Consider the following 18,296-nt stretch of genomic DNA (forward strand, 5'->3'; position numbering starts at 1 on the left):
ATTATGCAGATTTGATATATAATATTATATACATACCATTAAACAAACAATTGCACAAACAAACATATAATAGAACCGGCGGATAACGACACTCAGTTGGCCGTATTTGTATTCTGAACAATATTCGATATGGACTTTCTGATCAACATAGCTTCTTTAACAAAAAACAGATAACTTAACAGCTTCTTCTTTTTTACAAAGTCTCATAATGCTTAGGAATTTATACACTGATGGTCGCTTAAAATAATAATGTTTTATGTATTTTTTCCTGGTATCGTTATAACTAGGGCATATTAACATAAAATGATATTCGTCCTCTATATCACGTGAGCTACAACAAATGCAACATCTTTCTTTCCTAGCAATTCGATTAGTACTAAACCTACCCGTTTGGATTCTTAGTGGGTGTCTAGACATTCGTAATCTACAGAAGTAAAATCTGAGACTTTTAGGTAAAACATCTAGGTATTTTTCATATTCAAACGTTAATTTAAATTCTTTGTACAACATTAAAACAGGACTTTCAAGCGAGCGTAACCAATCTTGTTTAAAACAATCTATGACTCGACATTTAAATTTGGCCAAGAAAGCGTTTTTGTTAATATACTGATAATTTTCGAACACGTATGCGAACCCATAATCATTTAGGAGATGTTTTGCATTTGTTACCCAATTTCTCTTCCCGTTAATACAATCTTTGAGAACCTCGTTATAAACAACATTTAATATAATATTATCACTGTCTTTGATTTTAAACCAATATTTAATTATTCTAATGTATCTATGGATATAAAGTGGATATCTGCCCAGCTCACCATAGACTGCAGCAGAACACGTATTGCTGTATACTCTAAATAGTTGTTTACAAAATTTAAGGTGAATTCTTTCTAGTTCCTTTGATTTGGTATAAACCCAAACTTCACAAAAATAGTTAAGTATGGGTGTTACAAATGCATTGAATAGTTGGCAAAATATTTTGGGCGAAAGGTCAAAGTCGTTGCATTTGCAAACTAGAACATTTAAAGCTTTTAACGCCTTTCCATTGAGATGTTCAATGTTTTTACAAAAGTTTCCAGTGTAATTAAATACAGTACCTAGGTAGTTAAAATCATTAACAACTTCAATTGGTTGGCTATTATAGGTCCATTTTTCGTTTGCTAATAGCGCCCCACGTTTTCGAAAAAACATTATTTTCGTTTTCGTTATATTTACAGTTAGACCCCACGTACAGCAATATGAATACAAAAGATCTAAATGTTTCTGAGTTTCATCAGGAGTTTTACCTATAAAAGCCATATCATCAGCAAACAACAACAAAATCACAATTAAATCATCAATACTTAAGCCTGCATCAATATTGCACTGCAAATAAAGCTCTAAATCTTCAACAAATAATGAAAATAATAGAGGTGACATAACCTCTCCTTGGCGTAAACCAATAGCGTAATTAAAGTATTCAGAATAAGAAGAGCATAATTTAACACAAGATTTAACTTTTTGGTACATGTCTTTAACAATTCTAAGTCGTTTTCCATCGATACCAGTTTTAAACATTTTAACCACAGTGCATTTCTATAAATAGAATCAAAACACTCGGTGAAAGTAATCCGCACAATAACATTTAAGTTCTAATATATACCTTATTTTGTGGCAGCCTTCCGGTCACTAGAATGCCATAAGGCCCGAGGTTTGGTGTACATTTTGTTAATGAGCCTCGCTCTGAGAATACGGGGCTGAGGGCATGCGCGTAAAGTGTCATCCCAGATATGCATGTGCAGTCCTCACAGGCTAATTAGAGACAACACTTTCCGCTTTTATGGTATTTTTCGTTTAAATGAAGTTACTTCTCGGCGAAAATTAAGTTTAAGCCGAAAGTCTCGTCCCTGATTAGCATGTGCGGACTGAACAGACTTACTTGAGATACCACTTTAATGCACTTTAAAACCCGATTTTCCCCAGAGCGAGACTCATGGTCTTAATACAATTCAGGCACTCTCAAAGATGCGTTCTGAGCTGATGAAGTTTTCGTCTGATGTCAATCTTGACCCGGATATCCAACCCGCTCTTAAGCAAATGGTTTCCATGGGGACGGCGTGCTGGAGAAAGTTCAAGAACACGATGACTGAAGAAGGCGTGGTCATTTTGGTCCAGAAAGAACTACTTATGTCAGCCGTTGGTCCCAGTGACGTCAACGTTCGAGACATGCAGACGGCTTTTGATGTGATATGCCGAAAACTGAGGGATGTGCGCGACGACGAGTTGGCATTGCAAACGGTCGTTCACGGGCTTATCGAGTTTTTCAGGGGTCGAAAGAAACAACATGATGAGAGCTTAGCGAGTGGCGAATTGAGTCTGGAAAACATTATGACGCAAATCGAAGATATTGATCTAGAGACTGCCATGATTTACTCGGATATCGAAACCATGAACCAGGACGCGACGAGACTGAATCAAACAGCCGGAGAGCTTGAACGACAGAGCGTGAAGAAGAAGGATACGGGCATCGGGGGAATAGTGATGTCTGTTGTGGGAGCAGTCTTAGCGCCAATTACAGGTAAGCCTTTTTATTTTGTTCGATTAAGAGTTTTTTCTATTTCTAAGCTCTTATATGAAAAAGTGATACAGTGTGTTTATTTTCGCACATCAATTCCTAAACAACATCAACATCAATAAACCCGCTAAAACTGGATTTTTGGTAAGACGGAAATTCCTTTACACGAAAAATAAGTGTCGTCCCGGATTAGCCGGTGTTTTCTGCATAGTCTAATCTGGTGCGACACTTTACGCACATTCATTAAGTCTGGTTTTCACATAGTGCGTCTCATATCGAAATGAACGCCCACGTTTTATATGTTGCACGACCATGATTGCCAGCTAGTAATTATATGCGTTAATTCATCTATAAATGAGTCGTGTTCTGAGAAAATTGGGCTTAATGCATGTGCGTAAAGTGTCGTCCCAGATGAGCCTGTGCAGCCTGCACAGGCTAATCAGGGACGACACTTTCCGCTTTTAAGGTATTTTTTGTTTCAAGTAAGTACCTCCTTACCGAAAATCAAGTTTAGGCGGAAAGTGTCGTCCCTGATAGGCCTGTGCGGACTGCACAGGCTTATCTGGGACGACACTTTACGCACATGCATTAAGCTCAGTTTTCTCAGAACATGACACATGTGTGTCACATGTGTGTTCATTCATCTATAAATAATTAAGTACGTAGGGAAAACATAATACATATGCGCTCTTGGACATCGCTCAAAAAGACTTATTCACATATATTTGTATTTCCTTTTGATATTATGTTGTTTGTTGTTTTTCTCCCCCTAAATTCGAACATGGCAGTTCTTTGATCAAAACTTAACACGCTACCACCGCACAACTAAAGATTTCGAACTTTTCAGAGTACTGAAAACGAAATGTTTAAGTAATGCATACATTCTCTATGCAAAGCGATACACACGCTTGATATTTGACCTATACATTTAATTTGTTTATGAACAACCATAAACAAACCGATATTTGTAACATTTTGCTACTCACGAGCGTTATTTAGTTTGTGTGATTACAATTCGTATATTTTAAATGAATCTATAACATTGTTTGTAGAAAATTGTCATTTTGCAAAAGTGTGAACATGACCCATACTTAAACTTTAACTTATACGAGTATTCTTACATAGGCGACCCGGGTTCAATTCCCGTTCCCGGCAACATGTGAGTTTGGTTTGTGTTCACCGAACAGGCGGGTTTTTCTCCGGGTACTCCGGCTTCCCACCGCCCACCCCATAACTTAAGGCCACACCAAATTGAAAAATCTTTCAGTAACAACGGAATAGCTGGAAATCGCAGCTTAACGTGTAGTTCAAAATTTATTCCAACTTTCGTGACTCCATTAATATGAGCCCAATCGCACATTCTCGGCCCTTTTCGTCAAACATCGGATTGATAATCTGCGAGGGTAACCGAATGATATGAGCCTTGTTCTTGGAAAGCTGGGCTGAACGCATGCGCGTACAGAGCTGTCTAAGATTAGCATGTGCAGTCCGCAAATGCGAATCAGGCACGACACTTTCTGCTTTTACGCATTTTTTCGGGAGGCAGAAAACTACAACGGGCGAGGCATGGTATGGTATTGCACAAAGGGGGGTTAGAGGGTTAGGGTTAGGGTTTGGGTTAGTGTTAGGGGTCGGGTTAGGGTTTGGGTTAGCCTAAACCCAACCCTAACCCTAACCCGACCCCTAACCCTAACTCTTACCTTAACCCTTTTTTTGGGTTATCACCCCTGACCATGCCTCGCCCGTTGTAGTTTTCCGCCTCCCATTTTTTTCGTTTAAAGTACGTCACTTGTCAAAAACTCCAGTTATGTCGTTAAGTGTCCTCTCTGATTAGCCTGTGTGGACTGCACGTGCAAAGCTGGGATTACATATAACTCACTCGTATTAAACCCAGTTTACCCAAAACGAGTTGTATATATTAACGATTGCGTAATTTTAGGCGGCCTAAGCCTAGGGCTCACAGCTGCAGGAGGCGTCCTAGCGGCGGGGGGTCTCAAAGACGAGGCCGGATGCAGGAGCCAGGCGGGGCAGTTGCGCAGCCAGGCTCGAGACACGCGGATGTGTGCACGGGGACTGGCGAAGAAGGCCAAAGCTTCTATAGACAGGAAGAATATTCTTGCGGAACAAATCGGTTTACTCCGTTCTGAGAAAGGTTCTTATTAAATATATATAATAAAATAAAAACTTTTTAATAGTTGTGTCTTCGTTTTACACTTGTAAACTTTTTTCTCCATGCTCACTTGCGCCAGGACTGGAATACATGCCTTAATTGTTTAACACGCTTTGAACCAACAAAACAAATAAACATCCCATTAAAACTTACACGCAAAAAAAACAATAAAGAATCTATAACAGGTATCATTGATAATACAAATGGTTGATATACAAGTGAAAAAACAATGTCTTTTCTTGAGCTTTTCTTTATTACACGAAGTAGCTGGTCTTTTCGCATGTTTTTTTTATCACATTACATGCAACCACAATTGATTAAACACAATAGGATATTTCCCGGAACAATAGGTTGTTTCATTCCAATAAGGAAGATAAATTTTACTACTGATCAAGTGATTACGATGTCTCAACTTCTAGATAAGCCACTACATCACTATGACTAATTGTATCAAGTAAAATGTCATGCAATCGAGCTAAACCCTTTCCCACTCAGTAGCAAAGTGAAAATGGCTATCTGAAAACAGCATAAAACCAGAACAGCCTGCGAGTAACTCGCAGTATGTTCAGGTGTTATGCTGTTTGCTGCTCATCACTATCTAAGGGTTGGAAACGAAGCCCTTTAAACTTGAATTTAGTAAGAAAGGTCTGGAATTAAACTTAACTTTCTATGGCCTTAAAAATGCGTCAAAATACGTACCTAAGTTGTAAAGGTTTAACTATATATCTAAGTGGTTAAGGGTAAAATACGTATATAAGTGGTAAAGGGTTTAATACGTATCTAAGTGGTAAAGGGTTAAATACGTATCTTAGTGATAAAGGGTTAAATGCGTGTCTAAGTGTTTACGGGTACACTATGTATCTAAGTGGTAACGGGTTTAAATACGTATCAAAGTGTTAAAGGGTTTACTATGTATCTATGTGTTAAAGGGTACACTATGTATCTAAGTGGTAAAGGGTTAATCGACAACGTAAGCATCTGGTGATCATATAAAGAGGCAATCGCAGTCAAATTGGTCTAAACGAGGTTATGATGCAAGTTTCAGTTTATCATTATTATTATTTTTAATGGTAGATAATGAATTAAAGGAGAACAGCACTTTCCAGAGAAGACGATATATGTTTCATCGAATTATATTAGTTTTCATTTTAATGCATGCAATATTTGTAATCTTCAAATCGATTCATCATTGTGGAGTTAAATATATTGAATGTATACAAACATTATTATTAAATGTATATTTGCTGGTAGTTTATGCCACTGATTATTGTTATACAAGTGATAAGCTACCTACTTTGTATTACTACTACGCGCTTAACACAAATGGTTAATGGCATTGTGGTTTAATAGCCAATAATGTACGTGCTTATGCTGTTATACCGTCTATGTCTCTTTCAGACCAGTTCGAACAGAGTATCGCGTCCCTACAAAGCATTACCACCAGCCTGAATGAATTTATTCTGGAAATCGACCATGCTCTGAACGTTTTTCAGGTGAGAATACAGTAATTATGGCATATATAAAGACGACATGTATCAATATAACTATTAAAGGGGCCTTTTCACAGATTGCACAGGCTAATCTGGGACGACACTTTACGCACATGCATTTTGCCCAATTTTCACATAACAAGACACAATTGATTTACTCCGTAGGTGCTGGACACAGTGTTCAAAGACGTTTGTCTCAAATCAGAGTCCTTTGAGATCATGCAGAACGCACTGAAGAGGAACCCTGCCAGGGTTGCCGAGAGGGCCCAGGGACAGCTTAGGGATCTCCAGGTTAGCGCCGGTATTACAAATAGTATAACAGAACTAACACATATTGTATCACTGATAATATAACATATATAATAGCATATAGTGTTACATATATCAAAACATATTGTGTCACTTTTATTATAATTTTATAACATATAGTATAACCTATTTTATCACATATATTATCATAGTTATTATCACATATATTATAAAACATAGTAGCACATATATAAAATATATTGCCTATATTAACACTTATATTATCGCATATATTGTCACATATTTATCATACTTATAATCACATAATTGATCATAAACATTGACATAGATATAACATATATAATCACATATATTGTTACAGATATCATCAACAACCTCTACACCTCAATACTTTCTTAATACTTTTTTATATACTAGAAGCAGTTTCATTTGATATATAAGTATTGTAAACGCTATTTGAGCATTATATCGTATACACGTTTTTTTAATAGTACAACAAATTATGAAAATTCAGAGACTGCCAGGAGATAAAGGGTTGTTCATATCAAATACTTTTATATCAGAAAACCAACTATCAACAAAACATCATAAAAACTTGAAATGCCGTCTTGGAACGGTCACTGAAAAGCAGTTAGAGTTAAATATATATTGTTGCGTCCCATTTGTTGAAATAACCTAATACATTTTTTAATGGCTGGTCGACTTATCTGCCGTTAAAGTTTGAAGCAACTAATCCCGATCAGGAAACAACATAAATATAAGAACAGTACTATAAACGTGCGTATTTTATTTCTGCTCGTGACTTACATACAGTTTTATACTAAAGCGTGCGAATTTACGATCTCAAAATTGTTTGTACAGACTAATCAATATTGTTCACATGGATGAAAAATATCTATGTAATGAATGATTGTTGATTTAAAATATTGAATTGACCAACGGATTAAACATACCTATAAAATGGCAGCCGTAGAGCTATGCGAAGCTATGTTCTTTGAGAGATAACGTTTTAGTACGTATAATGGTTGTTATATTATGGTTGCAATATATAGAGATTAATATTGATGTTTTAGATGTATTACGTACATTGTTAGTTATGTTTTAGTCTTTTTGTATTTACATTAATAAAAGGCAAATCATAAATCTCTTTCACGTACATAACTAATCTCTAGAAACAAAATGCACTGTTACGCCACAGATACATCGCGCGTCATTTAAGTGAGCAAAGTTTTTCGTGCAGTGCTTTCCAAAACATGTCTATCTATCTATATATACTGCCAAGCGCCCTTTAGAGCGTTATAGGCAGAGGGACATTATCGAGTCCGTTTCCTGGGAAGAACCAGTACTTGGTGTCTATGGAGATAATGAGAACGCTCCCAGAGCGAACCCACGAACCCCCGATCGCTAGGCGGACACCTCATCCACTACACCATCGCGATCTGTGTCGTAGACAACGTTAATGTGGTTTAAAGCACACTTGCGTTGCATATGTATACGAAAATATTAGCATATTGGAATTTGGTGATATACTGTAATATACATGCCAATTTGGTTCATGTTTCAGGATAAATGGTTAGCCATGGAAACAATGCTTTCGATGAATGGGGTCGTGACGTCATGGGAACCACTGACCTGTGATTGATGGAATATTTCTGGCACGATGTACAATAAAATGTTATCACATGTTTTAGTATACAATGTATTTTGCTTTCCGTGTTATACAACCGTGCTATTCAATTATGTATATCTTACACATATGTTAAACAGCATTTTTATCGTTCTCAGTAGCTTATCATTCGTTGACAGACATATCGCGGAAGGGTATTTTGGTGAAATGGGTCGCAAAACAAAATATTACTCAAATCGGTATAACGTATTTTATCATGAAAAAATGCTTTATGCTTTACCTATTTCCTTTTTATAATACCGTCACGACTCTTTCCCATCATAACGCATGCATGACGGAAAAGCAACACGTGTTATAAATAACGCTGTGTTTTCACGTACATGTAATTTCTTAGCTGACAGAGGGAGTAATCACGTGATAGTCAATATGGCGATGTCCATGCCGAGGCAGGTATTTTTCCATCGTTTTATACCCTTTATTACGTGTATTGATGTTTGAAATACCGATCACTTTCCAGCCATATCAGCAAGAAAGTTAATAGCGTTTATTTCGTATTTATATTCGCTTAATATATCGACTTTACTCGCTGCAAAATTTCTTAGCGGGATGACCTAATTACACTCCACTTAAAAATTTGCGGGGAGTAAAGTCACGATTTAAAGCGAATTTTAATACAAAATAAACTCCAATCACCTTTTACTGATATGGCTGGAAAGTGAGCGTCATTGAAAGGGTATAACTCGGCGAAAAAAACGGCGAAAAATAACTGCATCGACATTGACGTCGCCATCTTGACTATCACGTTATTACCCCCTTTGTTTATGGCATTTAAATTTTCATAAAAATCACTGTCATTTTCTATACAAACAAAATGTCACTTGATGTATTGTTTACAATCAAAAATGAAAAGAAAATAACCAATTCAAATTCATCTATATTTACACTGTAAAGGTTTCAGAAACCCCAAATGAAAATTTAAATTTCTGTTCTTAATTCGCATGTTTTCGATTGTTAATGGTATTCTGCACTAAAAATGAAAGAATAAAGCAAATTTACCGACCGATCAAGGATTCTTAGTCATTCCAAGGTGCAAACCATCGATATTTTACCGCAGTCGGTTACATATTTACTTCCTAAATAGTTTGACCTACAATGTTGTGGTTTGCCCTGGGGTAGGTATTGTGTCGAAACAATGCTACACATTTTTACGAGAACATGTGCCAATATATCTGAATTCGACCTTTTTTTGTAAAATTATGTGATGTCATCAATAGTCATTTTCACTCAACATGCTCTTTTCCCGAAGAGAGGGTCAAAACTACAGAGTTGGTCGTCAACACACAAGATATTCTAAACATAGTCGAGTGACGTCATCGCTTTATACAGTTTTGAATCAAATGTGCATACATAGTACACATACGAACCGTCCCAGATTAGCCATTAGCCAGAGTAGGCAACTGCCTATGGGCCCTGCAAATTTTAAGGGCCCCGTGAGACCGCGACGAAAGAATATGTTTTACTTAACTAATCTTATCTAATAAATGACAAAGCCAATTATTGTACATCAATATTATTGTTCCGATTAAAGGCTTGACATTGCGGTACCAAATGACACTAATTTATTATTTGCCGAAAAAGTATGTTTATAAGGGGCTAAGGTAGGGGTAGAATTTAACACAGTGCTTTGTCATCTAAGGGTCTTGGGCGTGGGCCCCAACGTTTCACTGCCTATGGGCCTCAATACTGCTTATCCGGAACTTCACAAGAATGCAATCATTTAGAAGGAGCATTATTTCCATGTACTCGTATATCAAAAACACGATCAAAACAAGATAACAAGACTGATATAATTATTATCATTAGAACAGTTGATCCACATCATTGGTTTGAAGTTTCACGCACATTCTGAAGGAAATATGACCTAAGACAACAATAAGAAACAACACAATACTGTCGTGTGTGCATGCCTTGTCGTGCGTTTTGTACAAGCTCTGTTTATGCAGAAATTTGTCCGAGAATCACTTTACCACATAAGTTCAGGTTAATTCCCTGGTGTATCAATTACACAGTGTTTGATTTTTCTTCCCTTTAAAGATGATAGTTTCGGTAATGCATAATTTACGTTTGTTTCACATGTACACCTTACTTTACTTTCGAATGTTTTAAACTGGTTTTTGGTAATTATGTAGTATCCTTTTTTGTCAGCGTTTACATGTTTTAAGAGTGTAACGTAACAGCCCCGTTATTGTTTATTCATATAACATAAATATTATGTTATATAATATAACTTTATGATAGAAATTTAGTTACCGATAATATTAATAATGTGATAGGAATTTATAAGTAAATTTAATTATCATAATTGTATGTCAGAAATTATCAAGAGATGTTTTAATAATATGACAAAATCATGTATGAATTTCAGAAATTAAATAGATGTTCTAATAATATAAGAAAATGTTAAACATGTATTTACATTAATATTTATGAATAAAATAACTTGTGTAATTAATGATTCATCTTATATCATAATAATAAGGGTTCTATAAAGAAAATATTTGAATGCTAGAAATAATAATAACATTAATGAAGTTTGGAAATTTAATAATAAATCTTGGTGATATATTGGCTATGATTATAGGATTTGAAGCTTATTACTATTTGTTAAATTATAAATAATATAAGAATATACATAAAATATAACTTAATTTAAGATCTCTCGCAAGTAAAGACCAGTTATACCTTTACATGTAGTGTTAAAGTAGGCTGAATCAACAATTTGAAAGGCCAAAGATAACATATTCTAAACGTATGAATCTGTTACTCAGCGACTTGTATTTAACAAGGTATCCCAGTTGATAGAATGGTCAAAAGTATTGACGCGGGAATTCTAATCTTATTAAATTATTTCGTACATCCATTGAACTATACTGATGAACACGATTACAATAATACCTTATTATCACCAGACATACAAAGTACTGCAACGGAAATCCTAATCTTATTAAATTATCTCTCACATCCACCACAAATAGTCAAATCGAAAGGATTATTCGATAAATGGGTAAACACATGAATAATTTGGTTACTCCGTTCCCGGGGGTGTCATTTTTGGAACTGTACTTTAGCGGTCAGCAAATCGGCAAGTAACAAGTAGTTAGGGAACTCTTTGACCAAACCAATTAGAAATCAACGAGTAGTCAGTAGAACGCTTTGACCAATGAAATATGTTATAACATATATTATTATTTTAGGTTTATGTCGAGATGTTTTGTGTGTAGAAAACGACACTCTGCGCTTTGATTTTGAGGTGAACGGATCGAGAAAGATCAAATCATGTAGTTGTCAGACTGTACTTACATATTTGAAAATATGAATTTATTAGATATTAAATTGGACTGGAATTCAAATATGGCGTTGTTGTTAAGTATTTGATTCCACGTTGTTATACGGATAAATTGACATTAATGGAAATGGACGGACTTGCCCTATTCGCAATGTAGCAAAATGTAGTTAATACGAGTCACGTCATTATGGCAATATGCGCATGACGTGTAATCAAACGATTAGTTATACACTATTAAATGAAGGGAAATGAACTTTGTTTGTTACTGTGTGTTCTCCACGAACAATAAGCGATTGTGTGACAAGAGGATGTGTTCAAAAGTACGGAATCCGGATAGTGCCATCTATAATCTCGCACTTCTTTCATCAAGGGCGACACTAGACACACGAAGCGATACTTGATCTTTTCTTGACAGTCGCGGCGATACTTGATCTCTTTCTTGACAGTCGCGGCGATACTTGATCTTTTTCTTGACAGTCGCAGTGACGCACGATATATTTAACACGATATATCGCCCTTGTGTAGGTAGCCAAAAAGGCGATATATCGTGTTAAATATATCGTGCGTCGCCGCGACTGTCAAGAAAAAGGGAAAGAGACCCTTGTATCTGTCTCGCAAGCCCGAGTCATCAATATGTGATTGCTTGTGCCATTGAAGCCGCCGTGCCATCTTTGAGCTTACGGGCAGCTTACAATTAACCACATCCTGTCCAGAAACCAGAATCAAAAGTCAATCGACTATACCTCGTTCTTAATCAGTAACGTCATTCTTTATCTAACCGTCCCAATGCAAACTAGTGGAACTGCCGGATCAAATATTTCCGAGCTGAAAAGCTTGCGATGCTTCATGCGGGCTAATCTTACATCGCTGGCACTAATAATATAATTCTTCCATATCTAGCTTTAGCAGTCTCAAAGATGCCATCGCTGAAAATATGTATGCATCTTTTCTGTCAGTCAGTTTGTTTTATCAATAGCTTCTTGAGGAGTCTCAATTGTTGGAGTGACTCGCTGTCTGTGTCCTGGAAGCTAACGGAATGGATGGACCAGCTTCAGGTTTAGCATCTGCAGACTGTGACGAATTTCATCGCTTAAAGAATCAGTTACAAGTGACAAAGGTACTGATGTTGTCGCTCCTGTTGATTTTACTGTTGATGAATGCTTTTCAGCTTCTATTTTACGTTCTATTAGTCGCTCTTCCTTCAGTGCAAGTGATTCGTTTAAACCACCCGTTTTACCGCTGCGACGTTCCGCGCCTTAAGCAAGTAGGAACAATCGCGGGTCATGCGTATACGAGAACTTACCGGGTTACAGTTAGTTTAGTTGGAACTTACTTCCAGTATTTCGTACAGGAGTATTTTGACCCGGTAAGCCACTTCATATTTATATTTCTTATAAATGATTACGCCATAACGGCTCTAATGTGTTTGCGCTTCCCTCGTTTTTTGTTGTTTTAAAATCGTACACGTCGGGTTATTAAAGGAAAACACTCAACAAATCTGTTGTCTGCTTACATGACGATCGATAATTGGATGTACACAAAATATTTTATATTATAATGCACAGTATTGACGCACGTTTACAGTTAAATAGAACTAAAAGCACGATTATTTCATTTTCCCGACGCCGTTTCAGCTCTGATGACTAATTAGTTGCCACAAAAATTGTTTAAAACCCTTTTTGGAACTGATTTTTGTATAGCACATTTTGGGACTTTCCCAAATGACAAACAGCTCTTTCCAAACAAGCGCAACATTAATTGTAGGTGCCCCGCGTACATTCAAGTTACAATTAAAGGGCCAACACGACCTTGATACTACCAGGCGCCCAGCCCTGACGTCGCAACAAAGTACAAGCATAGTCGAACAATTTGTCAATACAAAAAAATATACTTTTTGTGCATTGATTGTGTTGAAATGTTAAGCTTGCCTGACTTTTGTATTATTGAAATTTGTTCACCATATGAACATACAAATTATGACGCTAAAGGTAAACAATTGACTAAAATCACATTTACTTCAAAAAGTAAGTTGTAAATATTGTTTGACATTCGATGAACAATAGATGAAAACGTATATTTTGAACTCTAAAACCTGTTAAGAAATTCTGAATATCAATTTAATTTGGACATATTTGAGCTACTGAGTTTTTATATGACACATCATCAAATGGTAGGTTGGTTGAAAATAAATACCTTATTTTTTACATTATTGATTGGAGCTCCCTTACACATATATCTATACTTTTATCGTTCATCATCATTATCTTAGTCGTCATTATAAAGGTCGTCGATGTCATAATTAAACATTTTTTTCAACAACAATATTACTATCATCTTCGATATAATTATTAACCATCCTCATATCTTAACCCTTAAAGCGCTGGAGCGGAATTTTAAAGGCCTTTGCAAACAGTTTGGATCCAGATGAGACGCCACAGAACGTGGCGTCTCATCTGGATCCAAACTGTTTGCTATTCTGATAGTATTCTTTGAAAAAAAATGAAGAAAATGCTTATTTTAGAAATTCAGCAGACGACATTTTAGCAGAAGACAAATTACCCAGCATGCAAAGGGTTAACCGTCTAGACGATTTCTTTCTAATCACAAGATTATTTATATTGCGATAATCGGCCAATACCCATTTTTTGACATGGAAATATCAGGAATATTCATCTCGTACTGAATAATGCCTTTGGAACTTGTTACTAGTACTCTAATTATGATATGTATACACCGTCTATTTATGCTGATAATGGTAATATTATGATTATAACGGACAATAATGTGACAATTTTCAAGGCTATACAATCTCAATGACGAACATAATGATTATAATGGCAGTGGTGATGATGGTAGAATGGTAGTTTTTGTTGTTCTTATTACGCTTTGTTTCTGCATTCAAGCAAAACACATATTTGTGCATTATATATGTTTTACGTTTATATGTATGTTCATTAAGTGGTACACATGTACTTGTATATTGTTGTATGTGTTACAGTATGCGTATACACGAGTATGAATGTAATGAAAACAACACGCTTACAAAGCAGATGATATATCTTCATATCTTTTTTTTCATTTGTATACCTTAATTCAGTTAAAATGGTGAAGCATTTATTACTGTAACTGAATCATAATTACTCATACGGTAATTCATTCAACAATTCGTGTACTCGTACCCACTCATCTTGTACGGCGCTTGACTACGGAATACCGTTATGGCCATCGTGGTTACACATTAAAATCCAGATGGCGAGAACGCGATAATACGATGGCGACAATGCGATAGTACGATTGTGAGAACGCGATAGTACGATGATGACAATGCGACGATACGATGGCGATAGTGCATACTATCGCACTGTCGCAATCGTAGTGTCGCATTGTCGTCATCGTACTATCGCGTTCTCGTGACCAGTACTTGACTGATCGGGCGCTTGATTAAATATTGCGATCTTTTCTGGATACGATGAAAATGCAAATATCGAGTCAAACGCCTTTAAGGAACATAACTCATGAGTGTAAAATGTATAATTAAGGCATTGTCATGTCCCTTGCATAGGTAATAGCGTATGTAGTACATGACATTGTATAATGAATGTGCAGTAAGATAAACATATGTTCTTGCAGGACACTTGTCAAACATATGGAAGGGTATTTAGAAAACATAACATTATGCGTATTTGGTTTTAGTGTGCCTTTTGATTGCTCCAGTATGGTAAATGATTGCAGGTAAATTGAACTTTCCTTTTCTGTGCATGACTCATTGCAATGTAAATAAGTTTACGCAATTTGTGCATTGTGTATCTTATTTGATATACTTTATCTTATTTGACATAGTATCGTATACCGGTACAATAAGGACCAGAGTTTCACAACCTCATCTTTATTGTATCAACATAATGGTGCAATTGCATTCCACGTACCGAATATTATCAACAGGACACCGTTAAAACGTGATCGGAAGTATATCAACATCAAAGCGCTGAAGACACTGAAGTTGTTCGCTATTGCATAATTTAAGACGCAATTCATTTTTCAAAATTAATCGCAAGTATGAAATGAAAACACGCCATTCACATGTATGAAGAGTGTGTCATAATGCACGGGTCGAGCTTTGTGTGCTCTTTTTATCTACCTATTTATTTCATAGAGATAACTTAGACAAAATAAAAACAACATGGCCTTTTTTGGACGTCCTGAAAGCATAGAAAGTATGATGAAAATGGCAGTGAGAACTGAATATAAAGACAATTTGCATTCACCATCATATTAAATGAATAGTGTTGGAATATCGAATACCTATCTCACTAAGAATATAATTTCATGATGAAAATTCACTTAACAAAACTTTTGATTTTTTACACCATATACAAATTCAAAATATACAAGAAGATCATTGATGAAAATAAATAAATAATAAATCTGCAAGCAATACTTTTTACTCACGACACAAATTGTAGCCCAGATACAATTACGCGTTAAAATCTATTTCGCAGAATTTCAGTTTTGCTTTCAAAATGAGAAAACAATCATTACCAAAATAGTACAGTGTCACGATGAGAAGAAAATCGTTTAATTATCCAACCACAATGTTTGCCGTACTCCTTCAGCACGTCTGGAAATCGTTCCTGAACGCCTGGATAGGCTGCCCTTATTTACAAGTTTGCTATTTTGAACTCAATTTTGAATCGGAAAGCATTGTGCTAACATGTGCCATTTACAATTCGCAATGGGATTTTTAATGACCCTCATCATGCGAAAGTTGGTCTTATTCCATATGCGCCCATCATATATATATGATATATATATATATATATATATATATATATATATATATATATATATATATATATATATATATATATATATATATATATATATATATATATATATATATATATATATATATCCCACTCAGCCTGCTCATCTCTCAGTCTGGTCAGGAGATACATAATGAGACCATAACATATTGAGTGATTTTATAGCGAACAGCATAGTCTCTGACCAGACTGCGCAAATGCACATGTTGAGTTTAAGTAACGCTGATCGGAACGCTTAAGACCCATTTTCGCATGACGCGGCTAGGAAAGTGTGATTTAAATGTGTCGAAAGAAAACTGCGTTTAAATCAAACATTAACATATACGATATATTTCGATAGTGAAGAAATATACTCATAATAAGGCATGTGAACACACATTTGATGTGCACTCCCGTAGTATATTTTTATCTGCATACACTAATGTGTGGTTTGACACTGACAACACACATTTCATGCGGTGAATATGCAACTTATAAGTGAAAAAAAAAACAACACAATAGTTAAAGTTTTGTTTTCATTTTATTTATTTATTTAGAAAAGTCCATTGCAAACTTTATTTCAAAGTCAGCGTTTACGCCGACTACATTTTAAAAAGATATTTCTTGTTCTATTGAGTCGTTTTCGGTTTTAGCGATTATAAAGCATTTTTGAGGTTGTTAATAGTATACCTGTACTAATTGATGAACTTATGTCCAACGTTTTATAAATTGAGAACTGTGAATATAAAAAAGCTTAACCTTCTACTATTGCGTTGTTAGCACCCATAAATACAAAAGATCGCCGCTATCTGTTGAGAACAAAAGAACGTTTCCCAGAAATCCCCGCTGTAGAAGCATGAACGAGGTTACCAAAGAGATCATTAGTGTTATATTTAATTGTTTGTTATATTGGGTTTTAGCGATTATGAAGCATTTTTGTTGTTGTCTATCGTATCCCTGATGCTATTGTTGTACTCATGTTCAACGTTTTATAAATTGAGAATATAAACAAGCGTAACCTTATACAATTGCGTTGTTTTCCCGAATCTATTAATAGCCTCAGATTAACAAGGTAACCTGATACTATTATGTTGTTATCACCCGTGCAATTGTACTCTCCCTTGTTTATCAGCAGCCGCATCTATTAATAGCCTCAGATTATGAATGGGCTCAGCAAAAATACTACGTCATGAATACGAAGCAGAAAGTGGACTATTTAATCATTCATAAACAATCTTAATCATTCATAAACAATCTCTTCCGTGACATGTATAATACGATCATTGTTTATTGATTCTTTTCTATATAAGCTCCGTTCGAAACTATTACATTTAACACGATATTCATATAATGTTTCCATTTGTGAATGAATGTAGTTCGAGAACTCAAACCTGTTGCATAAATTATACAACTCTTTCTCGCGCGGATGTGGCAGATAGTAGGCTCTCCGTAGATAAGCCGAACCGACTTGAAGTTTTGAGTAACAACATTACCTACGCGACCAACTAAAAATAGTGTGTATGCTTTACAAAAAACATGCAATCGCCGACAGCAGGTACTATAAGCAATACGCTGTTGAAACCGGGTCTAAGTTACATCAACATGCATGATGAGGATACATATGTAACAACTATATGCATGTGTGCTGTACGTTTTCTATCTGTTTAAGTCCACATAAAGTACTACGCTTTTCTTACATGGAACTGAACAGAAAACTTATTATTTTGTATACTTTATAAACGTTGCGAAACATATGTGGTATAAAATCAATTAACCCATTTAACCCGTACATGTAAAACTCTCTTCTTTATTGTATTCTTCAACAGAGGAATATGCAAACAACAAACAAACACAATTTTATAGTACATTTTGTAATATTAATTTAAGAAGTATGTATTTTACGGAAGTTGGAATAAATTAAAACCGCGTGAAATGCGTTTGAGAAGTTATGGTGGAATCAATTTAATACATAATGATAATATATCACGAGTCCAATATATCACATACATATAGCATTCACTAGTACATCAAATTTGTAAA

The 18,296-nt window shown here is 35.5% G+C and overlaps 1 protein-coding gene across 4 annotated transcripts in view; it reads left to right on the plus strand.

Annotated features, from left to right (window-relative positions):
* The window catches only part of LOC127873623 (uncharacterized), a 56,837-nt gene extending 48,666 nt beyond the window's left edge, over positions 1 to 8,171 (plus strand). Inside the window, exons 2-6 of one of the 4 annotated variants that reach the window (XM_052417506.1) lie at positions 1,990 to 2,554; positions 4,491 to 4,703; positions 6,120 to 6,214; positions 6,377 to 6,502; positions 8,046 to 8,171. In XM_052417506.1, the coding sequence (XP_052273466.1) occupies positions 1,990 to 2,554; positions 4,491 to 4,703; positions 6,120 to 6,214; positions 6,377 to 6,502; positions 8,046 to 8,123 (1,077 nt within the window). In that variant the 3' untranslated portion in view covers positions 8,124 to 8,171. The remainder of the gene's footprint in view (positions 1 to 1,989; positions 2,555 to 4,490; positions 4,704 to 6,119; positions 6,215 to 6,376; positions 6,503 to 8,045) is intronic. The other 3 variants (XM_052417507.1, XM_052417508.1, XM_052417509.1) reach the window with 3 other exon arrangements.
* The last annotated feature ends 10,125 nt before the right edge of the window (positions 8,172 to 18,296 follow it).

This window comes from Dreissena polymorpha, chromosome 3 (assembly GCF_020536995.1).
Source record: "Dreissena polymorpha isolate Duluth1 chromosome 3, UMN_Dpol_1.0, whole genome shotgun sequence".
Lineage (NCBI taxonomy): Eukaryota > Metazoa > Mollusca > Bivalvia > Myida > Dreissenidae > Dreissena > Dreissena polymorpha.